The sequence below is a fragment of the Monosiga brevicollis genome, genomic scaffold (assembly GCF_000002865.3).
Source record: "Monosiga brevicollis MX1 MONBRscaffold_6 genomic scaffold, whole genome shotgun sequence".
Lineage (NCBI taxonomy): Eukaryota > Choanoflagellata > Craspedida > Salpingoecidae > Monosiga > Monosiga brevicollis.
This window is the reverse complement of record NW_001865043.1, coordinates 972,943-986,701: the sequence shown is the minus strand read 5'-3', so window position 1 is coordinate 986,701 and position 13,759 is coordinate 972,943. Positions and strand designations below refer to the sequence as shown.

General features: G+C 55.8%; 4 protein-coding genes across 4 annotated transcripts; 1 reads left to right on the top strand and 3 right to left on the bottom strand.

The window, feature by feature from the left end:
- Positions 1-6,438: 6,438 nt before the first annotated feature.
- Positions 6,439-6,642, bottom strand: MONBRDRAFT_3756 (uncharacterized protein; the record flags this gene model as incomplete). Its single annotated transcript, XM_001744486.1, has 1 exon — positions 6,439-6,642. A coding segment is annotated over one exon (204 nt), but the record flags the coding sequence as incomplete, so codon positions are not given.
- A 639-nt stretch (positions 6,643-7,281) lies between these two features.
- MONBRDRAFT_7142 (uncharacterized protein) lies at positions 7,282-9,003 on the bottom strand (the record flags this gene model as incomplete). Its single annotated transcript, XM_001744485.1, has 4 exons — positions 7,282-7,434; positions 7,747-7,921; positions 8,626-8,744; positions 8,908-9,003. The coding sequence occupies 4 exons, from the start codon at positions 9,001-9,003 to the stop codon at positions 7,282-7,284; spliced, it is 543 nt and encodes a 180-aa protein (XP_001744537.1).
- Positions 9,004-9,293: 290 nt separating this feature from the next.
- MONBRDRAFT_31889 (uncharacterized protein) lies at positions 9,294-11,731 on the top strand (the record flags this gene model as incomplete). The annotated part of the gene is made up of 5 exons (XM_001744691.1): positions 9,294-10,379; positions 10,533-10,775; positions 10,902-11,285; positions 11,366-11,449; positions 11,562-11,731. The coding sequence occupies 5 exons, from the start codon at positions 9,294-9,296 to the stop codon at positions 11,619-11,621; spliced, it is 1,857 nt and encodes a 618-aa protein (XP_001744743.1). The 3' UTR covers positions 11,622-11,731.
- A 1,007-nt stretch (positions 11,732-12,738) lies between these two features.
- Positions 12,739-13,120, bottom strand: MONBRDRAFT_3442 (uncharacterized protein; the record flags this gene model as incomplete). Its single annotated transcript, XM_001744484.1, has 2 exons — positions 12,739-12,837; positions 13,001-13,120. Coding segments are annotated over 2 exons (219 nt in total), but the record flags the coding sequence as incomplete, so codon positions are not given.
- Between the last annotated feature and the right edge of the window lie 639 nt (positions 13,121-13,759).

Genomic DNA, 13,759 nt, shown 5'->3' with positions numbered 1-13,759 from the left:
GGGCCGCTGCCAAGAAAAGAAGCGCACGAGTTTCTTGCAAGAAAAAAGTTGACACCGACGGGACTCGAACCCGCGCATGCGAACATACTAGCACCTGAAGCTAGCGCCTTAACCACTCGGCCACAGTGTCTGAGAAGTAGTGTTAAGCTACGATAACTGAGCAATGTAATTTGGTATTTATAGCAATCAGAGCATTGAAAAGTCGACAAAAATGAAAGAACAAAAAAGTTGACACCGACGGGACTCGAACCCGCGCATGCGAACATACTAGCACCTGAAGCTAGCGCCTTAACCACTCGGCCACAGTGTCTGAGGTTGACGTTAAGTCATGCCGACTTGTAAGAAAATGTCATACATAAATGGTGTTGTACAGTTTTTTTTATGAGTTCCTTGAAATGCTGGTCACCGAAATGCCCATTTCAGGCAGTTCAGGCTGTGGATCTGGAAACCTGAACAAAATTCTCTCTGCGCACAGCGCGCTTGATACATTTTAAAAAAATATCGTCTACACTTTCAAGATTTGACAGAAGAAACTTGTTCATGAGCAAAAAGGAAGCGGAGGTGTCCGAGCTTGGTTGGCCCATGTCGCCATCACAATTCGGCTGGATGTCAATGTTTGGAACCGGGACAACCGGCGGCCTCACACGTCCACACACCTCGGGCCTAACGTTAGTTATAAAGCATGTGCATGCGCCGTGACTGTGGGTGGCTTTCTGTTTTCCCTTTGCAATGGCAAGCCGAAAAAAAAATCATGTCCAAGCAGAAGGTGATTTTGTGCGCGGGGCCCCCAAGCTTCTCTCCCCGCTTCCCTGTTCCAATTGGTTAAGTGTCAACCTTGGCCATAACACGGCCTCATTCTTATCCCACAATCATGCTCCACTCTACCAACGACAGTCCATGTTGGTGCGCTGATGAATCAAAGCTGCAGCTAACGGGCACATGAAGAATAACTTTGGCTCAACTCACGACAACATGAAATGACAATACACGCCGAACGATAGGCCCGAGTGGCTCGGGTTGCACGCAGCCAAGCACGCACAAGCACATGACATCAGACACAAATTGTTATGCAAACCCTAGGCAAACGTGGTATGCAGCTTTTTAAACTCGGCAGGGCCCACGCGTATCCGCGAGCCGGCCATGGCAATGGGCTCCACCAGCCGAATGCGCGCAAAGGGGGTGGCACGCGCGCGGTCGGCCTGCAGGCGCGTTCGATCCAAGTCAAAGGCCACGTCAAAGTTACTGTCCGATGCACCAGTGGCAGCCCGCAAGGCAGGTACCATGTCCTTTCGCAATTCTTGCAACTGCTCCTGGAGGCCTCGCACGGTGGCCATGCTGTTGGCCAGCGCAGCCTTGGCAGTCTGACTACGCTCGCTGCGTGGTTTGCTCACGTCGACAACGCTAACAGCTGCGCAACGGTGCAATACACTTTGTCGTAGCTGACTGGCGCGCGTGTTTAAGCCACCAAAGCCCTTGATGGCTTCTGGCAGTGGTTGACAAGTTGACAGGCGCGGCAATTCAGCCAAGGTCGTGCGAATTGCACTCGCCTGGCACGCAGCCAGCTCGCGCCGAGCATCGCTCAGCGCCTGAACCAGCAAATCCACCTGGAGGTGGGCTGCACGCAGATCGGCACTGTTGGCGTTGCCAGCCGTCGCTGCACCGCCGAGACGACGGCCAGTAAAGGCATGCAGCTTCCGACGCAAATCCGCGCACTCTCGCTCGTACTTGGAGGCGCCCTCTTCCAGCTCGGCGAACATTTTGCCATACTTGTCCTTGAGTTGCTGCACCTGCTCTTGCAGCTTCTCGACCTCGGCCTCTTTCTCCTTTACCGCTTCGTCCCCTTGGTGGCGCACGGCCTCCACCTTCTTCTTACTCGCTTCCAGAATGGTGCGAGCCTCGAGTGTCTCGCGTTCGCGTCGCTGCGCATGGGGCAAAGCAAGAATGTTAACACGAGTCAGACCTAGTCAGGGAACGAGAAGCTTGCGTGTGTGCAGGACAAGATGAGGCCTCGAAACAGTGGCGGCTGCAAACCTTGAGTTCAGTTCGCAGCTCGACAAGCTCTGCTTCGGAACGCTCCAGCTGCAAGGGCAGGTCGAGCGTCTCCTTGACAACACGACGCATGCGCTCGGCATTAACGAGCCACACGCCCTTTGGTGCTCTATCAGAGAGGTGGCAGAGCAAGGTCGAGACCGAGGCAGTCAAAATTGAAAAATTGACGGAAAAAAAGCTGCTCGTGGATGGCACAGACGCTTTGGTTGCGAGAGAACCACACACACACACACACACACACACACACACACACACACACACACACACACACACACACAAAAGATGTTGGACGTACCCGGTAGCCGCATCGGCGTGCGAGACAACGTGATCAAACTCGCCATTCACCAAACGATCAGCCAGATCAGAGACACTGTCGCCGGCAGACTTGAGAAGGTCTTTGACAAACGCAGGCAGGGTGTCGCCTTCGGCGCCATCACTTGCCGCCTTGCTTCGATACTCGCCGTCGTCCGTCAGATCCAACCGCACGCTCACGGCAATCTATTCCGCAAAACCCGATTCAGGGACAATGCAGGCGCATGCCACCACACTCAACCCCGACGTACAGAAACAAGCATCAGAACTTTTCCCGCCAACTTTGGAGGGACTCACCTGGAGCGCAGTCTCCAGGTCCAAGTTGCGGAGCGTAATGGTGTCATGCACGTAGTCCTGAGGACATGGAACCAAAGCGCCAGTCCGATACAAGCGCGTGGGTGTGGCGTGTGAGCGTCGTCTCATACCGACAAGTACATGAGCAGACAACCAACACCAGGCAGCTCAACGTCTGTGAGAGTCAAGAGTACCGGCAGAACCTACATGCGTGGCGCGGCAGCAAAGTGCTAGGTCGTTCTCGAGCTTGTGCAAGTCATAGCCCAAAGCCTCGAGGCGCTGCACCTCAGTTGCGCCCATCTGGACCGTGTTTGTTTGATTGCGCTCGGGGAGCGAGCGCAACATCTAACGCGATCGAGGGGTTGAAAGACGTCAAGCAAAGCAAGCCAAGATCGAGTCGACATGAGTGGTTCCGCACGTGACAATTACTGCCATCAGCATGCACATGTACAGACCTTCTTGGCACTGGTGCGCAACGCCTTGGCATTGCTGACTGAAGCTTGAAGCCGGCCAATGAGCGGTCCCAATGCTGAATCTAATCGAGGCCAAACAAAAAAAGTGGAAGAAAATCGACAAATCAGCACGGTCGCATTGAAGCAGAGCAGAGAGCCGGTCGAATACAACCCGCCGTCTGCATGCACAGATGCCGACACGCACCAGTATTGAGTGAGGGAGCGTACAGCTGCTCCAAGCGGTATAGCTGCGCCATAATGGCATCACTTGAGCTCGCAATAAGCGTCGCCGAGGCCTGCAAAGTAGGTAGCGCGAAGGTGAGGAGAGAGACAGTTGGTCGGTACCATGCCGTTGAATGCACAAAATCCACCACAACGAACCTGCACGCTGTCGCGATCGGACAGGGGATGCTGCTTCTTAAGATGCATGGTGCAAATGCGAACCATTGTACTTGCAGCCCTGCACAAGCAAGACCGAGCCATCAGAACGCATGGAGTACACGTGCTACGGTTGGAGCCAGGCATCGAGGAGCAATCACTCACGTAGACAAGGGCCGCAGGTCAATGCTGGGGAACAGACCATCACCCTGAATATGCTTCAGAAGGCGGTCGAGGCTGCCCTCTTGTGGAGCCAGCTAAATCGAGACATTCATATTCAAGAACGTGAGAGCACCATTACGGACCAAGGTGGAATGACCAGCGCCGCGCCTTCAGCATTGGCCATACCTCCAAGTATGTATCTCCAATCTGACGATATTCCTCAGCGGAGAGTTTGGGCATGGCCTATCAAGCAAAAAAAAAAAAAAAAAAAAAGATCAACCCTCAGTCAAGACAGGACCAAACCATGTTTTTGACAAAAGTGTCGAGCCGTCTGGCACTCGAAATGCCGGCACCCCTCGGCAACAATACCTCTCGCAAGTAGTTGGCGTGGACATTGAGCATGTCCAGCGCGCTGATGCAGCTTTGACCAAAGGTGTACTGCTCAATTGTGACTGCAGGCTCGTCCCCCCCTAGGGCGTGATCCAAATCTGTTCGACGACAATTGCAGGATTTGAGCGGACAACAGCGTAAGAATGGGTGGCTCTGCAGCGCTATCGCAAGCGATTCGCGCCAAGTCATATTTCGGCTGACATAGTGTCGCCAACGACCACAAATCAGAGGCGTCAGTGGAACTCGAAACGCACCCTCATCGGCGTGAAACTCTTCCTCCACGGCCTGGCGAATGATGGCAGTCTTGCGCGAAAATCGCTCCAAAAGTAGCAACAAGAGGAGACCATTGTAGTCGGTGACAAAGAAATCTTCGGCAAGATACTTCTTCAACAATTCCACGTGCTCTGCCGCCTGGTCCTCAGAGAGGGCATGCAGCAGGTGCTCCACGTGGCGGGCTCGCTCGCGAATTGCGGTGCCAGACTTCTGAGAATGTATCGTGGCCGACACGTGAGGCACCGACAATGGCGGTGTACATGGCAACACCATTCATGCTGATTTTACCTGCGATGGGGCAGCCACGGGGGCCTGCTTGGTCACAGGTTCGGTCTCCAAGCGCTCCTGCTCGCGATCGGCTTGCAGCGAAACCTGCTGCTCCAGCCCCGATACCTTTTCCTTGAACGCCTCGATTGTTGTGCGCTGCTGTGCGTACCGGGCAGCCATCTCCTGCACCGCTTGAATCAACTGTTGGGCGGCGCGCGATTAGGCACATGGACGTCAACGAGTAAGGCAGGCGAGTAACCCAGAACCGAGCTGCTTGCTTTGTTTGTTTGTTTGTTGGTTGGTTGGTTGGTTGGTTGGTTGTGGTGGTTGTGGATTGCGACGGTTGCCAACGTGTCATAAACAAGCGCACCTTGTCATTCTGGCTTTCGTACTCCAGTACGGCCTCGTGAGCGGCCTGCTCGGCCTCCACCAACGTGGCGTTAACTTGTGATTCAATGTCGAGCATGGCTCGGAGATCGTGCACCTCCTCTTCCAAATTCTGGCAGCGATCCTCGAGAACCATGTTTTGTTGAGTGAGACCCTCAATGGTTTCGGCTGCGTTGGCCCCTGCGTCGACCTGCTCCATCTGGGAGCTCAGATCTTGCTGCATTTTGTTGAGGGATTTCTCTTTGAGATCCAAGACGCGGGTGAGGGAGTCCACCTCGGCCTGTAACTCCGAGTTTTGAGTCGTGAGACGATCCACATCAGCCAATTGGCGTTGGGTGGCGGCACGAAGATGAACCACGGCTTCAGTGAGACGACGGTTCTTCTGCTTCAGCGACTCGATGGTGGCGTTGGTCATCGACTCCTCAGTGCGTGCTGGACCAGCCGCGGCACCCTCTGCGTTGGGCTCGCCGGGCTCTGAGAGACTTCCTTCGAGGCGCACGATCTCCACTTGCAGCTGAAGCTCTTCGACCGTGTCCTTCAGGTCGTCGTTTTCCTCCTGGAGCAAGCGGCACTGTTCCTCCGAGAGCTCGCGGTCCAAACGCGACGATTCTTCTTGCTCCTGAAGGCGGACCAGCTCCGTGTCCATTTGCACGAGTTGCACTTCGAGCTCGTGCTCCTTGTTCTTCGCGTCTGTGAGTTGGCGTTGCAGGTGGTCCTGCTTCTGCTGCCAGTTGGCCTTGTACTCGGACATTTGCTGTACCTGAAGGCGCAAAGTCTCGAGCTCGCGGGTGCGCGCGGGATCCTCGTGAGAGCGCGCATAGCTGGACGAAATCAGGGTCTGGGGTCGCGGGCTGATGGACCGAGCCGAATCGGCGCGCTCCCTCCCTTGCACGACAACGTGGTCTGGTTGATGCAGGGTGGCTGGAGCGTGCACTTGAGAGGAGGCTGATGAAGGTGCCGAGGCATGCGGTGCGGAGGTTCGCTGTGGCAGGCTTGAAGTAACCGGTGGCGCGCTTTGAGCAGGTTCATGGGCCACGCTCGGACCCGGGGCGGGGGTAGCGGTCGGGACCGGGGCTGGAGCTGGGGCTGGGGCCGGGGCCGAGGCCGGCACTTGGGCTGGCTTTGAGGTTGGGGCAGAAGTGGGGCGTGGATCTGATGGGGCAGGTACAGGAGACGGATTGTCCTCTTTAGCGGGCTGGGCCACTGCCGCCGGGACCTCGACGTTTGTGGGGCGACCTGTTTCCAGATGGCGAGATGTGAGCGAAATCCACCAAAGGTCACCGAGCACATCTGGTCAGAGAGGAAGAGCAAGGCTTTTGGCGGATGGTGGTGGTGCCAGTCACGACACATGATTTGCTCGTGAGCGGTACAGGAAGTAAAAGAGGGGGCGTAAGAACTTACTGGCGACAGGACGCTTGGTGGGTGAGCTCACGCGGGCCACCCGAGTGGGACTCGAGGGGGTCTCAATTACATCCACTTGCGTCTTGCGGACAAACATGCCATGCTTGTCTGGGCAGGAGAAGTATCGCTTGTCCTGAACAGAGCCGTCGTTTTTGCCCTCGGGCTTGTCAAGCTCAACTCCAATCCAGACACCCTCGGCAAAATCGACGGTACCAACATGACGAATGTAGCCCTCAACATTTTTCTTCTTGATGCACACGCGCATCCCTTCCTTGAGCGAAGACATGATGCACGGTATGGCATTGAGAGATGCAGTCGGGCTGCTCTTCCTTGTATCCGCGTGTTTAAAGGCAATCGAGATCAACACTTGATGGCTCGCGCATGCACGATTGGCGCCTGATCGCAGAGCCCTTCAGTGAGTTTAGGCTTGGAGTGACGGTGACGAGAGACACCAAAATGATCACCCCTCCCGCTGCACACACGCCTCCAAAATGTGGGGCGTGTGCGTTCAAATGAAATGAAACGTTCCTCTCGCCGGGAGGCACACTCGGCCCACACTAACGGGGGACAACAAACACTAAGACGGCGATGCCGCCTTGAACCAAATGCAGGGTTGAACCGGAAAAAAAAAAAAAAAGGAGAAAAGAGAGAGAAGCCAAAGGAGGGAAAGGGGCTGCGACCAACTGTCATTGGAATACAAAAGAAAGAGAGAGAGAGAGAGAGAGAGAGAGAGAGAGAGAGAGAGAGAGAGAGAGAGAGAGAGAGAGAGAGAGAGAGAGAGAGAGAGAGAGAGAGAGAGACTGTTTACTGTTACAGTCGCAACCAACTGTCACTGGCTTTTTATTTTCTTTTCTTCTCTGCTTCTTCTTTCATCGATTTTACATGTTCGGGAGAGACATGGACAGAGACAGGTCGTTTACGTTGAAATTATTTGCGAAGCACCCTCGTTGGCTCGCCGGGGGTGCTCATGCCAGGTTCGGGGTTTGGGTCGCGCTGCGTACCCCATGATGTAATCGGGTAGGTTGAGTCTGCTGCTGCTGTTGTTGGTGCTGTTGCTGTTGCTGCTGCTCTGTGAAATCCGCAATCACTTGCTGAATAATACGCTTGGCCTGTCCCAGAATCAAGAAAGGGCCGATAAATGGATCCAGACATGGAATGCATGGCATGAGAAGAACCCCTTTCAATCACGGAGCCAGACCACACAAGAGGCCGCAGTGATTACCTGAAATGGGTTGAGCTCTTGAGGCAAGACCCCCCCGAGTCCACCCGTCATCTGCAACGTTTTGACCACGGTCCCACATGAGCCAAAACCACTCTTCGGAATCAGGGGGGGGGGGTGAACAGTTCCTTGTCCTGCGCTTGCCCTGAAAGCCCTGCTTACCTTTTGAGCCTTGAGGTGATCGCGAACTTCTGAAGCAGTTAAGGCCTGCGCCAACGGAGCGACCCGGGCAACAGACTCGAGCGGGGCCAGAACTTTGGTCGTGCTGATGCGCGCTTCACTGACGGTCGCTGGGGTGCGGAAAAAGTTCTCGTACAGTCGGTGATGCAAGACAAAGCTGCGAACAGGCGACCGGACATTTGAGTCAGCAAGTCAATCTTAAGGGCACGGGCTAGCAGATGGCTCCAGCGCTGCCACATCCACCTCCACGTCCACCTTTCCCAAAGACGACTATGCACCCGAATGTGTGCGCTCGTTTGCAAAAGCAAACAAACTTGCCCTTACCTTTCAGACAGAAAGTCAGTAGCGGCGGTTAGGATGGGTTGACCATGAAAATCATACATCGGCGAGCCGGGCACCCAGGCAGCCACCCGTCCGTGAGTTGTCAAGATATCCTTGAGAAAGTCCACCTGCGCATCTTGCGTGGCGCTGCCCTCCACCCGCGCGAGCAGCTGACCCACAACCTCAACCAAAGCTGAGGCGGCCACGGGCGTGAAGTGGAACCGGCGCGCATGCCTATGGCCAATCGCATGATGCGCAAACGATGAAAGCTTGCGTTTCATAAAGGCGAGGGAGGGGAGGGGGTAGCGACGACGACAGGAACATACGCGATGGCACGCATGTAGAGTCCTGCAATGGCATTATCCCGCATGCTACTTTCGGGCGCAGCAAGGCCCAGCTTTTGAATGACATGTCTAATTCCCGGAATGAGCAGCAGCAGTCCGGAGCATCAAGAGATGAGACGCCATGAACTTGCCGCTATACTATCCTTGTGCCCCAACCCCCATCGTCGCAAACCGACTGCCCCTCCTTCCAACGCACGGTAGCAATGTCTTTGGGTTCGTCATATCAAGCAGCCCGATGGTGTCGCGAGCATTGCTGGCCAGCGAGTGCCGAAAAGCGAGTGCCTTGGGTTGTAAGTGTTGGTGCCAATCCTCTGCCTGTGTGGCCCAAAACACGGGGACAAGAAAAGAGGATGGCACAGGTTGCACGGGAGCAGTCAGCACAGAAAAGCAAGAGCAAGAGGGATCGCGGCGAGAACCGAGGTGATGGAAGCGCCGGGGTGGTCACAAGATCAGAGGGCGATCAAGCGGCCGAACCCACCGCAAATTCCTCCATCGTCTTGAGGGACTCGGTGGGTGCAAGTTCCATCTTGCTGCCCTTGCCCTTGACGGCTGACAGGGTCTTGCGTTTCGACATGGCGCTGCTGCTTGTGGCGTCGCCTCGCCCCCAAGCCTATGGTAGCTGCTATCGCTCGAAAGCGCAGCAATCGCGTCCCCAGGCGGGGAAGGGAGGGGGGGGTTGACCTGACTCGCGCGCTGCTTGTTCAGAATGTGAGAGAGAGAGAGACACAGAGAGACACAGAGAGACACAGAGAGAGAAAGTCATCCTTTCCAGGTTGTGAAGGCGATTGGCCATAGTGTAATTTTCAACGCACAATATCAAGTTCCCGCCGCAATTTGAAATCTGCATCGGTGAAGAAAGGCGCCATGGCAGAAGCGTTGATGACGCGCGCGCAGGATGCGCTGCTGCCGACATGGCAGCGCTTGGCCAAGCTCTGGACCCGCCTGGGCCTGGAGGAAGATGAACAGCTGGCGCGCCAAAATGAAGTTGTGGGCCACATTCAGCAGCTGGTGGATGAGCTCGCGGCCGAGGAGCAGAAACAGTGTGACGCCATCGTGCAGCTCGTCGCAGAGAATCGGATGAAGCTGCAAGGTTTACGCGCCGAGCTGCAGCTCGAAGACGCAGAGCCCCTCCTAACCGTTGACACGGAATACTCACTGCTCCGCCTTGATGCTGACCTCGAGTCTCGCGTACAGGAGCTTGAAGAAATCAAATTTCAGCGACTCGAGGAGCGCTCGTTCCTCGAGACACGCATGGGAGGCCTGGCCAGAACACTGGATCTGAGCCCAGAGGAGGCGCCCCTCTGTGCCGACAACGACATCTCACAGGCCTGCATAGAGCGCCTCAAATCTCGCCTCCACGAAATCGAGCGTGAGCTGGAGGAGCGGCAGTCAGCCGTGGCGCCTACCGTGGGATCCATTCAGGCCCTCTGGCACGAGCTTGCATACGAGCCCGAGGATGACTTTGAGCGAGGAGTGATTGAGAACGTGGCCGCACTACCCCTGTCAGTTGAAAACATCGGTCGCTTGCGCCACCTGCAAGACAAGCTCCAGCGTATCAAGGACCAGCTGGATGAAATGGTGAATTTGGCCTGGGTCAACCTGCATCGTCGCTGGGCCGAGCTTGAAGTGGATATGAGCGCGCGCCGTGTCGTGTGTAAGCAGCTGGGCCTCCCATCAGCTGCCGCACGCGAAGCCAAGGCGCATACCCCGCCCCCCCACGGTGACTCCCTCCGCATCATCCGCGAGGCAAACTTGGGGCTGGACGAGATTCAGCGGGCCAAGCTCCCGGTGGTTCTGGCCAAGCGCTATCAAGCCCTTTGTAAGTGGTGGCGCAAATGTTTCGTCGGTGAGATTGAGCGTCAGGAATTTCTCGAGGATGAGCTGCAAATCGACGCAGCCAATGAAGACGATGACGCTTGGCACCATGTCCCTGAGGAACGGCGTGAAGAGGTACGGATTGGTCGCATTGATTCTGTGGTGTTGCGTTCGCTGCATGATCGCGGGACAGGGCGCCCGCAATCTGCAGTGCGTAGGTTGTGAGCTGGGTTGTTTTTGGCGTGTGCTGACGGTTTCTTGAATGTGGTGGTTGCTTGGCAATTACAGGTGCTCCGAGCAATGGAGGCAGCCATTGCCAATTTGCAGGAACAATATCAATCCCAGAAGGATTTGTTTGCGGCCGCCGACGTCATAGAGTCCTATCGAACAAAGCTGGCAGCTACGACCGACGAGGATCGACTACGCAATCGCGGTGGCCTACTGGCTCGCTTGGATCGTATGGCTAAGAGCGCAAAGCTAGCGGAACGGCGCATTCAGGACTGGGAGGATGAGCATGGCGAAGTCTTCCTGGTTCGCTTTCGCTGCATGTTCTGCCTCGCTGGCAATGCGGATGACTCCTCCTTGCTCTTGACAGTTGTACAGCGGCTTTTTTCTCATCACAGCGATTGTCAAACAAAATGCATCCTTTTCCTGCAGGTGAACGGCAACCCGTATCTGGAGACCTTGGAGGATGAGCGACGTCGCCAGCAGGAGAAGCAACATCTGGAGGCTGAACAACGTCGGCAACGCGCCAAGAACCAGACAGAACATGAGATGCTGTACGGCTCCACACCGCTGACCCCGCGTCGGGTCACCAAAGCGGTCGCACGCACGCCCACAAGTGCTAAGCGACGTAACACGGCGCTCACGGCCGCCGGCAAGACTCCAAAGCGGGTGCCTCTGAGCTTGCGTAATGAGTCGACCGTCTCTTCGCCCATGAAGGCACAGCCCATGACTTCATCCAAGCTGCAGGCCAAGGCTGCTCGGGCAAAGCAGGCTTCACCAGTCAAGAAGCTGTATTCGCGCCAGTCACTAGCTCGAGTGAGTGTATGCCTGGATGCGACAGCGTCTTTCGGATTTGTCTCATCCGTCCTTATGGTGGGACTTTGTTCAAATAATAGGGCTTGGGCTCCATTTGTGGAGACAGCTCGACGGCACCCTGGCTTGAGCCTTCCCTCTCTGTGCTTTCGCCCACATCCTTTGAGGTGCGTTGAAGAGGATGGTTGTAGTCTGTTTGGTTCAAAAGAGTCTAGGAGCCGACGCTCACGCGTTGCTGTTGATCACGTTCTTGTTTGTTTCTTCTCTCTTTGCTCACAGCGCGAGCTTCGCGGCAATCTCATGTCAACGCGATTGGGAGACCTGGATGACGAGGAGTGAAGGTGTCGGCACCCCAATGTTTTCTGGCGGTGTTTCTTCGTAACTAATAAGGCCGTGTCGGTGTATGATAGCCCAGACCCTTTGGCCATGGTGGTCCAGTGTGTAGAAAGAAAGAAAGAATGACCAGTGTGTATCTTGCCATCGGTTGGTGGTAGAACCGTCCCATGAGCCACGAGGAAAAAATTTGACGGATCAAACTGGAAGCAGAGTCAAAAGTGCTTAGCTCATCAGTTGGTCTCGGCATGCAACGCTGTGAAGCCGTTTGTTGGAGATTCGATTCAGGCAGGAGTGACACATAAGAAGACAACACACGAGATAAACGGACAGCCGTTTGGACGAGAAAGCACGTTCCAGCCCAACCAAATCAAACCACCAAGCCGACCCAAAAAAAATTGACTGTCACCCTGCTTAAACGGTGACAGCAATAAAACAGGTAGCCGCTTCAACAACATCCAGAATAGCCAGTGGTCCAACAGATCCAAAAAAAAAAAAAAAAATAAAGGAAAAAGGAAAACCAAGACGGATGGAAAAGGGGACGGGCATGCAAGCAAGGGTAAAGAAGCAAGAAAAAAAATGGACGGTGTGGCTCTGCGCCATGCACCGGCCAAAAGGGAGGGAAGGGGGGCACTCAATGCCTCTCAAGCGCACAAATGCGTGCGCAATGAAGCCTCGGGCTTACTGAGGGCGGAAGCCGGGAGGGGGGCCCATAGGTGGACCTCCGGGACGGAAGCCAGGCGGGGGGCCCATGCCAGGCGGGCCCATGCCAGGCGGGCCCATGCCAGGGGGACCCATACCAGGGGGGCCCATACCAGGGGGGCCCATGCCGGGCGGGCCCATGCCGGGTGGTCCAGGCATCATGTGACCAGGTGCCGGGGCACCAACACCGCGGCCCGGGGCCATCAGGCCCGTGGGAGCCGCGCCAATAGTGGGCGCGATGCCGCGACCAGCGGCAACACCAACGCCAGGACCAGGGGCTGCCAGCTTGATCGTGCGCTTGTCCTGTGAGAGATTTGAGGTGAAACGTGTCAGTTGCGTGTGAGGGATATCGTGTGATGAGCGAATCGCCACTTGAAACCGGTGCAGCGAATGAGGCTCGGAAGCTGCATACCTCTTGTGGGGGTGGGCCCTCGATGGAGAGACCCAAGACGTTCTCGCCACGTAATAGGATGAGACCCAGTGTACGCTTCTCCTCCTTCTCGTCGGCACCCTTCTTGGGCTTGACCTACGAGACCGTTGAGAAGAGCGAAAGAATGTGCGGATCGCAGATTCGGTAGACATGAGCAAAGCCTTGTAATGCGTGCACGTGTGCCTGCGGGCCAAGATGATGAATGGCCAGGCTGCATGCAAAGGGGCAGTGTTGGTTGGACTGCGGCACTGACCTTCCTGTGCTCCTCGCAGTCGGCCAGGATAATGTTCATGTGCTTGTCGTAGGCCATGAAAGTACCGATCAAGTAGCGGCCATCATCGGTGGTGATGCGCATGCGGTAGTTCAGGAACTGTGCAATCTTGTTGCTCTTGCCCGGCGGCTGCACAGTTGAGCAAGCAAGCGAGCAAGCAGGCGATGACGGTGAGCGGCGAGCCAAGAATGCGATCCCAGCTGAGCCAGATCGATTGTGTCCAGGCTGTGGTTCCCTGGATGTCTGAACAATGGCAACACACGGCACCCAGATGATCGATGTGCCTGTGTCAGCATGCCAATCTCTTGGCATGCTGAGCTCATTGTCCAGCTGCTTGTCTGACGGCGAGGGTGACTGGCCGAGCATGTCTCAAAAGCAGGGAACGTCCAGTGTCGTTGAAACCCAGGGCCTCGAAGAATCAAGCACCCGTAATGCATTAAGGGAGGCCACGGGTCCACGCTCGCCTGCCAGGCTGCCTTTCTGCAGCAGAGGGTGCCTGTGCGTGCCTGTCTGTTTGTGTGTGTGTGTGTGTGTGTGTGTGTGTGTGCCATCCCATCCCGGGCCGGCTGAGACAGTCAGCTGAGACGACGAGTTGGCAGTACGCACCATCGTGGCGGTGGATCGGTCAGCGAACCGGCTTCCACGTCCCCAAAAAGTGACCCCACTGTTACACTTGAACTTGATTTGAGCCAAAACTCGATTGTTTTTTTCCCACATCCCACCCTCGGCACTGACACATGG